At 49.8% G+C, this 14,084-nt stretch overlaps 2 protein-coding genes across 3 annotated transcripts in view; both read right to left on the reverse strand.

Moving 5' to 3' along the window:
• LOC138357375 (uncharacterized) overlaps window positions 1–14,084 on the reverse strand; it is a 173,332-nt gene that overhangs the window by 142,613 nt on the left and 16,635 nt on the right. The window lies entirely within an intron of this gene.
• The window catches only part of LOC138357476 (uncharacterized), a 63,507-nt gene that overhangs the window by 45,335 nt on the left and 4,088 nt on the right, over window positions 1–14,084 (reverse strand). Inside the window, exon 2 of the mRNA XM_069314331.1 lies at window positions 49–347. Within this exon, the coding sequence (XP_069170432.1) occupies window positions 49–347 (299 nt within the window). The remainder of the gene's footprint in view (window positions 1–48; window positions 348–14,084) is intronic.

Here is a 14,084-nt window from a genome sequence, read left to right on the forward strand (position 1 = left end):
TGTTGAGGTTATCATTGTTGAGGTTATCATTGTTGAGGTTATCATTGCTGAGGTTATCATTGCTGAGGTTATCATTGCTGATGTTATCATTGTTGAGGTTATCATTGTTGAGGTTATCATTGCTGAGGTTATCATTGCTGAGGTTATCATTGTTGAGGTTATCATTGTTGAGGTTATCATTGCTGAGGTTATCATTGTTGAGGTTATCATTGTTGAGGTTATCATTGCTGAGGTTATCATTGTTGAGGTTATCATTGTTGAGGTTATCATTGTTGAGGTTATCATTGCTGAGGTTATCATTGTTGAGGTTATCATTGCTGAGGTTATCATTGTTGAGGTTATCATTGCTGAGGTTATCATTGTTGAGGTTATCATTCAGTTCAGGGACTGAACCCCCCACAGTTCAGGGACTGAACCCCCCCACAGTTCAGGGACTGAACCCCCCCCCCCACAGTTCAGGGACTGAACCCCCCCCCCCCCACAGTTCAGGGACTGAACCCCCCCCCACAGTTCAGGGACTGAACCCCCCCCCCCACAGTTCAGGGACTGAACCCCCCCACAGTTCAGGGACTGAACCCCCCCACAGTTCAGGGACTGAACCCCCCCACAGTTCAGGGACTGAACCCCCCCACAGTTCAGGGACTGAACCCCCCCACAGTTCAGGGACTGAACCCCCCCACAGTTCAGGGACTGAACCCCCCCACAGTTCAGGGACTGAACCCCCCCACAGTTCAGGGACTGAACCCCCCCCCCACAGTTCAGGGACTGAACCCCCCCCCCACAGTTCAGGGACTGAACCCCCCCCCCCACAGTTCAGGGACTGAACCCCCCCCCCACAGTTCAGGGACTGAACCCCCCCCCCACAGTTCAGGGACTGAACCCCCCCCCCACAGTTCAGGGACTGAACCCCCCCCCCACAGTTCAGGGACTGAACCCCCCCCCACAGTTCAGGGACTGAACCCCCCCCCACAGTTCAGGGACTGAACCCCCCCCCACAGTTCAGGGACTGAACCCCCCCCCACAGTTCAGGGACTGAACCCCCCCCCACAGTTCAGGGACTGAACCCCCCCCACAGTTCAGGGACTGAACCCCCCCCACAGTTCAGGGACTGAACCCCCCCCCACAGTTCAGGGACTGAACCCCCCCCACAGTTCAGGGACTGAACCCCCCCCACAGTTCAGGGACTGAACCCCCCCCACAGTTCAGGGACTGAACCCCCCCCACAGTTCAGGGACTGAACCCCCCCCACAGTTCAGGGACTGAACCCCCCCCACAGTTCAGGGACTGAACCCCCCCCACAGTTCAGGGACTGAACCCCCCCACAGTTCAGGGACTGAACCCCCCCACAGTTCAGGGACTGAACCCCCCCACAGTTCAGGGACTGAACCCCCCCACAGTTCAGGGACTGAACCCCCCCCACAGTTCAGGGACTGAACCCCCCCACAGTTCAGGGACTGAACCCCCCCACAGTTCAGGGACTGAACCCCCCCACAGTTCAGGGACTGAACCCCCCCACAGTTCAGGGACTGAACCCCCCCACAGTTCAGGGACTGAACCCCCCCACAGTTCAGGGACTGAACCCCCCCACAGTTCAGGGACTGAACCCCCCCACAGTTCAGGGACTGAACCCCCCCACAGTTCAGGGACTGAACCCCCCCACAGTTCAGGGACTGAACCCCCCCACAGTTCAGGGACTGAACCCCCCCACAGTTCAGGGACTGAACCCCCCCACAGTTCAGGGACTGAACCCCCCCACAGTTCAGGGACTGAACCCCCCCCCACAGTTCAGGGACTGAACCCCCCCCACAGTTCAGGGACTGAACCCCCCCACAGTTCAGGGACTGAACCCCCCCCCCCCCACAGTTCAGGGACTGACCCCCCCCCCACAGTTCAGGGACTGAACCCCCCCCCCACAGTTCAGGGACTGAACCCCCACAGTTCAGGGACTGAACCCCCCCACAATTCACTTAGCTAAGTAACAATTTTGTGAACTAGTTACAAAAGTATCTTTTTCTTTTACACAAATACATGTACATATATATATCACTAGTCTTATATGTCCCAAGTGATTCAAGAAGCGGACAACAACAGTCACTATACAGTCAGTTTACATGTGCAGTGAATCGGTTACACAGCTGAAGAACCGGTCTATCCAAACGAGTTAGCATCAAATTCGGTTTAGAGGTCAGTCCTCTCCAGGGTGGAGTCTATCTCCAAATTAAATCTAATCATGTCGCAAGCAGTTATGTTGGTAATGCTACAGAACAAATTTATTTTGCTCCGATTCGTTCCGACATAGCTAATGTGTTTGCTCAATACCATGGCCGTTCTCTTTTAGAGTCCACACTACTGCTTGCTACATTCCGAGAGATGCACAATCTCACGGTTACTGACTAATCCGAAGTCTGTAAGTCTACAAGTTTACAAAGTCTACAAGGTTTGGTGTGATGGAAAATTCCTACATCTTGGAAGCGTGTGTTGTCCATTCACTTCTAAATGCAAGACATTAACCTTCAGTGGGTTACACAATATCAATATCTCGGAGTGTGGATAGATTCTAAAATGACATTCAACAAGCAAATTCAATATCTGAAGGAGAAAGCAAAATCACGACTAAATATAATGAGATCAATCACAGGGTCCCGTCTAGGAGTGGGACACAAAGTGTTAAGAATGTTTTACATACACGCCGTTCGTTCCCTAGTTGATTATGCAGCGCCTGCCTTACTCACTCTTTCTCCTGGTCAGTGGGCAAACGTTGAGGTTATTCAAAATGATGCATTGCGAATCATAACAGGAGCTCCCAGATGGACTAAAATACTGAACCTAGGACCAGAAATTAAGCTAATGTCGATTGAAATAAGAGTAAAAGGGATTGCTGCGTGCATGCTGACCAAAATATTGACTAGACCTAGTCAATATCTTGGTATAAGTTCACTTACAGATATAATCACTGGAGCACTAACTCTGGACAGAAGAGCCTCCAATAGCAACAGGTGGACCCATTGTGCGATAAACACCATCAATACATTCGATATAACAAACACAGTCACTGAGAAGGGTGTCGACGAAATACATGCAGACTTTGTTATGTAATCCCCTTGGGAATCTCCGCCAGCAGACTTTAAGATTATGGTTATTGAAGGAAAAAGGAACCAGACAAATCCTCATCTGCTACGTAACATTGCACAGATGCATACAGAAGCAAACATGGCATCCGACAGCTTCACATACTTCACAGATGGATCAGTAGACCAGCAGGGACAAGAAACCAGAGCTGCAGTTAAGGCAGGAAACTCTGTAAATAGTTGGAGGCTCTCAAATGGGTGTTCGACTTTACAAACAGAGATGCTAGCTATTCAAAAGGCTTTGGAACAAGCTCTTGCTCAAAACTGACAACATGTTATCATACATACAGATTCGAGAACCGCCATTGAAACCTTGCAACAAGAACACATATGTGATAACATACATCTGATCACAAATGTCATATCATTAATGCAAACACTCAAACGACAAGGCCGACGGGTACTTATCAACTGGATGCCAAGTCATGGAGGAATAATAGGAAATGACATTGCAGACGAAGCTGCAAAACTTGCAACTAAGAGAAGAAATGAAGACATTTACATACCACAGAGTCTATCACAGATTAAGAAAGTAATTAGAAACAGAGCAATACAAAAGATGTACAGTGACCACAACACAGCAGTTGCAACATCAGGATCTGCGGGTTGGTACAAGAATTCAACCAACTACGAACCACTTAGGTTGATGAAAGGGAACAGTAGAGCAACAGAAGTACACTTACATCGCATCAGGCTTGGATACCCATGTGCATGGGAAATAGGCTTACAGGTTCCGGAAGATGAGAGGAAATGTCAGCGCTGTGGAAAAATGCCCGACAGACCACTGGAACATTATCTAACACAGTGCACAGTTACAAACCCATTAAGATTTCAACTTAGATTCAACAGAGCAGAAGAAGTTGTTAAACACGTGGGACAAAATCTTACTGAAGCGACCATACGAGTCATAATACTCATACTCCGCCCAAGTAAAACAGAAACAAGCAACACTTAGTGGGCCAGTCAGAGGCTTAGGGCCCGCGCAGGAATATCCCTGAAAAAACCCCACTTGAGAGACATTTAGAAGTTTATCACCGGCATCTATGAAGGTGTTGAATCTTTACGAAATCTCGCATTTTTACACAAGAAAAACTCATTAAGCTCAGGTTAATTATACATCATGTACCACATATACTGTGTCCATAAAGTACCACACATATAGGTTGTCTCCACCATGTACCACACACATATAAGGACTGCCTCCATGTATCACACACACACAGGGACTGCCTCCATGTACCAGACACACACACAGGGACTGCCTCCATGTACCAGACACACACACAGGGACTGCCACAACGTACCACAACAGCCCATGCTTCTGTTATGGTAGTACTTATAGTGACGATGAAGACCGTAGTATATATACCGACGTACAACGAAATTAGAACGTAGAAAACTGAACTATTGAGTTGGACAAACCGGAAAACTATTTTTTACTTGTGTTGCTTTGACAAACTAACCTAACTTAACCTCCCTTGGCCTAATACACGATATCTGCGGCCTAGTATAGTACATATGTGTGCTATACTAGGCCTCGGAATATTTGTGTTTTAGCTTCAAGAATTCCTTACTAGTCAATATACTACTATCTGAAAGCTAAGAACGTCTCCAAACAATCTTTCAGTGACGCTCCTCACAATTACGAGTCGTACAAGGTCATGGGGTCAGATATTTCCCTATTTCTTACTCTGCTGGCAGTGCCACCTAGTTGTATTTGCAGGGGTTGAGCTTTGCTCTTTCGGCTTGCCTCTCAACTGTCAATCAACTGTTTATTAATATTATTTTTTACCCCCCCACACACACACTCACCCCCAGGAAGCAGCCCGTGACAGCTCACTAACTCCCAGATACCTATTTACTGCTAGGTAACAGGGGCATTCAGGGTGAAAGAAACTTTGCCCAATTGTTTCTGCCAGGTGCGGGAATCGAATCCGCGCCACATAATTACGAGTCCTGCGCGCTATCAACCTACCAGGCCCCCTGGCCTCGGTGACAACAGTGTCACCTGCTGCAAGATGGTCAAAGGCCCACCGAGGTTATTCAGGGAGTAATGTTGAGGCAACCTCGATAATGCTAATTTAATGTTACTCGAGCGTGTCTGGTCCAGTGAGAGATAGAACGGAAGGAAGAGGAGAATAGCGGCCAGGGAATGAAACTGAGGGGGGCTAGGGACGGAGGGAGGGATGGGGGAAGAAAGGGAGTGAGGGAGGACGGGAGAGAGGGAAAATGGGAAAGGGGGAGGGAGAATAGTAGGAAAGGAGAGAGGGGGAGATGACAGGAGGAGGGAGGGGCCTGTTTATAAAAGGGAAGAAGAACGGGTGGAGACAGGTATTCACCTAGTTGTGTTTGCGGGGGTTGAGCTTTGCTCTTTTGGCCCGCCTCTCAGCTGTCAATCAACTGTTTACTAACTACTTTTTTTTTCTTCTCCATACACCACACACACACACCCAGGAAGCAGCCCGTGACAGCTGACTAACTCCCAGGTACCAATTTACTGCTAGGTAACAGGGGCATCCAGAGTGAAAGAAACTTTGCCCATTAGTTTCTGCCTGGTATGGGAATCGAACCCGCGCCACCGAATTACGAGTCCTGCGCGCTATCCACCAGGCTACCAGGCCCCGTAAATGAAGTGAAGCCCCCGGTGAAGACGGGGGCGGGGGGGGGGGGGAGTAGATGCAGGGTGGCGAGAGGGAAAGATTGGAATAAAGAGGAAAGACGGGCAGGAGAGGGGGAAGATTGGGAAATAGGGAGGGAAGGTGTGAGAGTGGAAGAGGTGTGAGAGAGGGAAAGTTCAAGATGTGTGAGAGGGGATGTGATTATGTGAGGGAATTATGTGACGGCTCATTAGAAGAGCAGACACACACTTGCACATCTCTACCAGGCCCCACGACCCCCAGCATGACAGTGGCCAGCACACTGCTCTTCACACAGGGAAATACACAGGGACGTGTACACTACATTCCCGTTCATACAACTGGTGCGAGGCCTCGTGACTATACACAAGTGTATAGTATTCCCCCGTTTACACAAGTGATGTGCTGGTTTATAATAATTTGTGCTGGACACTTTCATGTTACACAGAAAGGATTAGAATCATGTTGACCAGACCACACACTAGAAAGTGAAGGGACTACGACGTTTCGGTCCGTCCTGGACCATTCTCGAGTCGATTATTTCAGCCACGTTATTGTGACTCCTCGTCTGAGATTAGAATCATTTCTGAATGTTCATATTGTTCATTATATTTCTAAAAATATCACATCTAAATTACTGTAGCTCCAGTGATATGATGAAGAACACATTGTTAGGGCCAACTTTAGCTCCCGGCTAGCAATCGCAGTGTCTTTACGGGCTATTCATGTCCGTGCCACCTCTTGGGTCGCTTAATCTTTATCAATCAATCATCAGCAGTGTCAGAGGGAGAACATCTGTTCTTGTTCATGTCATCTTTATCTGAAAACTTTTCCAGTTTATCTTAATATATTCGGTTTTCTATCCGAATATATCAATGAAAAAAGGAAAATTGATCTTAAAGTAGGGGTGACTACGTTCATGTTCTATGAGCACGTTATAATTTAAACACAAACTATATTTATTAAATCCAGGTGGACAGCGGTCCACCGCTGCAAAGTATTTAATCCCCCGTACTAAGGTGTCAAAGTGATCATCATTTGGTGCGGCTAAAGAGGATCAACTCCCCCCACTGACCCGCCCACAAGGTGTCTGATCCTATGACAATGCCTCCGCTCGTGCGCACCTCCTTCGCCTTTTGTCTTCCCTAAGCCGATCAGAGCGCGGGAAATTTAGAATAAAGTTTATGGGCTGCGGTGGCCGCGGCGGTCCAGTGTCGCGCCAGACCACATGGTGACCATACGCTGTCACACACCTCTCCCCCCGCCCCCCACGCTGTCACATCTCCCCCCCCCACGCTGTCACACCTCTCTCCCTCTCCCCCCTCCCCCCTCCCCACGCTGTCACACCCCCTCCCCCCTCCCCACGCTGTCACACCTCTCTCTCTTTCCCCTCCCAACTCTTCCCTACCGTTTTCCCTCTTTTTGTTGTTTGGCATATTGTTTAACTGTCTATAGTTTCTATATCTCTCTCGGGGTTTCAGGTACCATACCTAACCCTCTGGCGAGTCTAGAATGCCGTCTAACATAAGCAGACGTAACACCGAGACAAATATTAAATGGATTCATTTATTTAAATCAAACATGAGGTACATCATGACATTTGTAGCAGAGACATCGTGTCATGGACATTACTGACCAGCATATATACAATGTCGTCTCTCCCACATGGACAAGATTACAAAGCTGCTACAGTATGAGTGTATTGAGCTCTACCACGAAAAGTGATTAAGGTGCTAATTCAAATAACAATAGACCATTAGATCCAAACTAGGCTACGATTAAATTTATAAGGTTAAGTTTGAATCCAAGACTCGTATTACATAATCTATGTATTACAGAGTATATCTTATTACAAACAACTTCAGTATACCATCAAACGTTCTAGTAGTATTCAGGTAGAATTGACAGAGTTCAGCATTTCTCAACCAAGGGGATCAGATAACATTTATGGGATATTCTACAATGTTAAGTTCATCCGTGCTTTATCTTTCAGAATGTGGACACGTGTGTATCCGCCACGACACGTGTGTATCCGCCACGACACACGTGTATCCGCCACGACACACGTGTATCCGCCACGACACACGTGTATCCGCCACGACACGTGTGTATCCGCCACGACACGTGTGTATCCGCCACGACACACGTGTATCCGCCACGACACGTGTGTATCCGCCACGACACGTGTGTATCCGCCACGACACGTGTGTATCCGCCACGACACGTGTGTATCCGCCACGACACGTGTGTATCCGCCACGACACACGTGTATCCGCCACGACACACGTGTATCCGCCACGACACACGTGTATCCGCCACGACACACGTGTATCCGCCACGACACACGTGTATCCGCCACGACACACGTGTATCCGCCACGACACACGTGTATCCGCCACGACACACGTGTATCCGCCACGACACACGTGTATCCGCCACGACACACGTGTATCCGCCACGACACACGTGTATCCGCCACGACACACGTGTATCCGCCACGACACACGTGTATCCGCCACGACACACGTGTATCCGCCACGACACACGTGTATCCGCCACGACACACGTGTATCCGCCACGACACACGTGTATCCGCCACGACACACGTGTATCCGCCACGACACACGTGTATCCGCCACGACACACGTGTATCCGCCACGACACACGTGTATCCGCCACGACACACGTGTATCCGCCACGACACACGTGTACCCGCCACGACACACGTGTACCCGCCACGACACACGTGTACCCGCCACGACACACGTGTACCCGCCACGACACACGTGTACCCGCCACGACACACGTGTACCCGCCACGACACACGTGTGTATCCGCCACGACACACGTGTGTATCCGCCACGACACACGTGTATCCGCCACGACACACGTGTACCCGCCACGACACACGTGTACCCGCCACGACACACGTGTATCCGCCACGACACACGTGTATCCGCCACGACACACGTGTATCCGCCACGACACACGTGTACCCGCCACGACACACGTGTATCCGCCACGACACACGTGTATCCGCCACGACACACGTGTATCCGCCACGACACACGTGTGTATCCGCCACGACACACGTGTATCCGCCACGACACACGTGTATCCGCCACGACACACGTGTATCCGCCACGACACACGTGTATCCGCCACGACACACGTGTACCCGCCACGACACACGTGTATCCGCCACGACACACGTGTATCCGCCACGACACACGTGTACCCGCCACGACACACGTGTATCCGCCACGACACACGTGTACCCGCCACGACACACGTGTACCCGCCACGACACACGTGTATCCGCCACGACACACGTGTATCCGCCACGACACACGTGTATCCGCCACGACACACGTGTATCCGCCACGACACACGTGTACCCGCCACGACACACGTGTATCCGCCACGACACACGTGTATCCGCCACGACACACGTGTATCCGCCACGACACACGTGTATCCGCCACGACACACGTGTATCCGCCACGACACACGTGTATCCGCCACGACACACGTGTATCCGCCACGACACACGTGTATCCGCCACGACACACGTGTATCCGCCACGACACACGTGTATCCGCCACGACACACGTGTATCCGCCACGACACACGTGTATCCGCCACGTAATATTTGGCAAAGCTGTCAGCTCCGTCAGTCCTCCAGGGGTACATCCTGGCCACCAAAACATTGTTCACCAGAACAATGTTCTGGTGAACATTGTTCAGCAGAGTTGCTCTTTGACTAGTCCCTTATTAACGTCTAATGGTTTTAATCATAATGTTATAGTTTTAGTTTTCAGGTCACTGTGTTTTTGAAAGTCAGTAAAACTTTCGCTGGGGAATAGTTTCAGTATAACTTGTGTGAGTGTTAATGATCCCTGCACACTCATCTCTACTCGCGCACTACTTCAAGCTCTGGTGGTATCCAGAGGAATTAAATTTCGAATCTGTCCAAAGGGATTGGAAAGGATGGGGGAGGGAGATGGATGGGGAGGTGAAGTTCTGGAAGAGGATGTGGGTGTAGAGAGAGAAGGTTAATTTCGAATCTGTATTGTTTAGCAGATAACATTCATTCGAACATCATTAGCTACTTTCTCGGTGTTAAACTCGCATTGTGATTGGTGGAATTTGCGTCGTTCCCGCGTGGTACAATGTGTGTGTTAGTGGTCAGTGTGTGACCAATAGAATTAGTTATTGTAAAACCAACGCTTTTCACTCAACAATGCACGCTACTGATATCACCGCTGACTCGCTAAGCTCAGCGCTGTTATCTTGCCCCGGTCTCAACAGTCGCGTGCTCCCTCTCGATATCTTGCCCCGGTATCAACAGTCGCGTGCTCCCTCTCGATATCTTGCCCCGGTATCAACAGTCGCGTGCTCCCTCTCGATATCTTGCCCCGGTATCAACAGTCGCGTGCTCCCTCTCGATATCTTGCCCCGGTATCAACAGTCGCGTGCTCCCTCTCGATATCTTGTCCCGGTATCAACAGTCGCGTGCTCCCTCTCGATATCAGTCCCTGTCTCGACCATGCCCACCAACCCATAACTTGATACTAAACCCTCTATTCCTACCCCAGACCTTGACACGACCCTGTCCCACCAAAACACGTAAATGTCAGGGACCCTTCAACCGCAGTGTAAACCCAGACCTTCCGCACCAACCCCAGGCCAGCCAGGCTCCTTAAGTCACCCCTCCACGGTCCCGCCCTCCATTTTCCCTGCTCTACACAGGGATTGTTGACGCAAACTCTGCAAATACATTTTCAGATGTAAATGATAAAATGAAGAATCTCATTGCGCTAAACAGCCGACAGCACAATAGGCGAGGGAGACCAGAGACGACCAACACCTCACCAGTACCGAGGTCAGACATTGTGAAGATAATCTGATAAGTAGGCACTCGCTGATCTATCTGAATGGTGGGTTGAACGTCCTGATCAAACACCTGATTAGGGAAAAAAGACTAATCCCTCACAGGCGATGATAATCCACATTCGGAGGTCGTGATTCTCTACAACTTGTGGACCACAGAATTTGACTACAGAATTTTGTTTATCTTTTGTTTAAAAATTTAAAAAAGTAAAAGAATTTTGTCAATTATTCATTTGATTCATTATATTGCAATATGCTTAGTGGGTATATAAAGTATGGCCACACACACACAAGTATGGCCACACACACACACACAAGTATGGCCACACACACACACACAAGTATGGCCACACACACACACACAAGTATGGCCACACACACACACACAAGTATGGCCACACACACACACACAAGTATGGCCACACACACACACACAAGTATGGCCACACACACACAAGTATGGCCACACACACACACACAAGTATGGCCACACACACACAAGTATGGCCACACACACACACAAGTATGGCCACACACACACAAGTATGGCCACACACACACAAGTATGGCCACACTCACACACAAGTATGGCCACACACACACACAAGTATGGCCACACACACACGCAAGTATGGCCACACACACACACAAGTATGGCCACTCACACACACACAAGTATGGCCACACACACACGCAAGTATGGCCACACACACACACAAGTATGGCCACTCACACACAAGTATGGCCACACACACACACAAGTATGGCCACACACACACACAAGTATGGCCACACACACACACAAGTATGGCCACTCACACACACACAAGTATGGCCACACACACACGCAAGTATGGCCACACACACACACAAGTATGGCCACTCACACACACACAAGTATGGCCACACACACACGCAAGTATGGCCACACACACACACAAGTATGGCCACTCACACACAAGTATGGCCACACACACACAAGTATGGCCACTCACACACAAGTATGGCCACACACACACAAGTATGGCCACTCACACACGCAAGTATGGCCACACACACACAAGTATGGCCACACACACACGCAAGTATGGCCACACACACACACAAGTATGGCCACACACACACGCAAGTATGGCCACACACACACACAAGTATGGCCACTCACACACAAGTATGGCCACACACACACAAGTATGGCCACTCACACACAAGTATGGCCACTCACACACAAGTATGGCCACTCACACACACACAAGTATGGCCACTCACACACACACAAGTATGGCCACTCACACACACACAAGTATGGCCACTCACACACAAGTATGGCCACACACACACACACAAGTATGGCCACTCACACACACACAAGTATGGCCACACACACACACACAAGTATGGCCACTCACACACACACAAGTATGGCCACACACACACAAGTATGGCCACTCACACACAAGTATGGCCACACACACACACACAAGTATGGCCACTCACACACACACAAGTATGGCCACACACACACAAGTATGGCCACTCACACACAAGTATGGCCACACACACACACACAAGTATGGCCACACACACACAAGTATGGCCACACACACACAAGTATGGCCACACACACACACACAAGTATGGCCACACACACACACAAGTATGGCCACACACACACACACAAGTATGGCCACACACACACACACAAGTATGGCCACACACACACACACAAGTATGGCCACACACACACACAAGTATGGCCACACACACACACAAGTATGGCCACACACACACAAGTATGGCCACACACACACACAAGTATGGCCACACACACACAAGTATGGCCACACACACACACAAGTATGGCCACACACACACAAGTATGGCCACACACACACACAAGTATGGCCACACACAAGTATGGCCACTCACACACAAGTATGGCCAAACACACACAAGTATGGCCACACTCACACGCAAGTATGGCCACACTCACACGCAAGTATGGCCACACACACACACAAGTATGGCCACACACACACAAGTATGGCCACACACACACACAAGTATGGCCACACACAAGTATGGCCACTCACACACAAGTATGGCCAAACACACACAAGTATGGCCACACTCACACGCAAGTATGGCCACACTCACACGCAAGTATGGCCACACACAAAGTATGGCCACACACACACAAGTATGGCCACACTCACACGCAAGTATGGCCACACACACACAAGTATGGCCACACACACACAAGTATGGCCACACTCACACGCAAGTATGGCCACACTCACACGCAAGTATGGCCACACACACACGCAAGTATGGCCACACACACACAAGTATGGCCACTCACACACAAGTATGGCCACACACACACACAAGTATGGCCACACACACACACAAGTATGGCCACACTCACACGCAAGTATGGCCACACACACACGCAAGTATGGCCAAACACACGCAAGTATGGCCACACTCACACGCAAGTATGGCCACACTCACACGCAAGTATGGCCACACACACACGCAAGTATGGCCACACACACACAAGTATGGCCACACACACACAAGTATGGCCACACACACAAGTATGGCCACACACACACACACAAGTATGGCCACACACACACACAAGTATGGCCACACACACACAAGTATGGCCACTCACACACAAGTATGACCACACACACACAAGTATGGCCACTCACACACAAGTATGGCCACACACACACAAGTATGGCCAAACACACACACACAAGTATGGCCACACTCACACGCAAGTATGGCCACTCACACACAAGTATGGCCACTCACACACAAGTATGACCACACACACACAAGTATGGCCACTCACACACAAGTATGGCCACACACACACAAGTATGGCCACTCACACACAAGTATGGCCACACACACACACACACAAGTATGGCCACACACACAAGTATGGCCACACACACACAAGTATGGCCAAACACACGCAAGTATGGCCACACTCACACGCAAGTATGGCCACACACACACACAAGTATGGCCACACACACACACAAGTATGGCCACACACACACAAGTATGGCCACACACACAAGTATGGCCACACACACACATGTATGGCCAAACACACGCAAGTATGGCCACACTCACACGCAAGTATGGCCACACACACACACACACACACAAGTAGGGCCACACACACACACACACACACAAGTAGGGCCACACACACACAAGTATGGCCAAACACCCGCAAGTATGGCCACACACACACAAGTAGGGCCACACACACACACACACACACAAGTAGGGCCACACACACACACACACAAGTAGGGCCACACACACACACACACACAAGTAGGGCCACACACACACACACACACAAGTAGGGCCACACACACACACACACAAGTATGGC

Source organism: Procambarus clarkii, chromosome 78, assembly GCF_040958095.1.
Source record: "Procambarus clarkii isolate CNS0578487 chromosome 78, FALCON_Pclarkii_2.0, whole genome shotgun sequence".
NCBI lineage: Eukaryota > Metazoa > Arthropoda > Malacostraca > Decapoda > Cambaridae > Procambarus > Procambarus clarkii.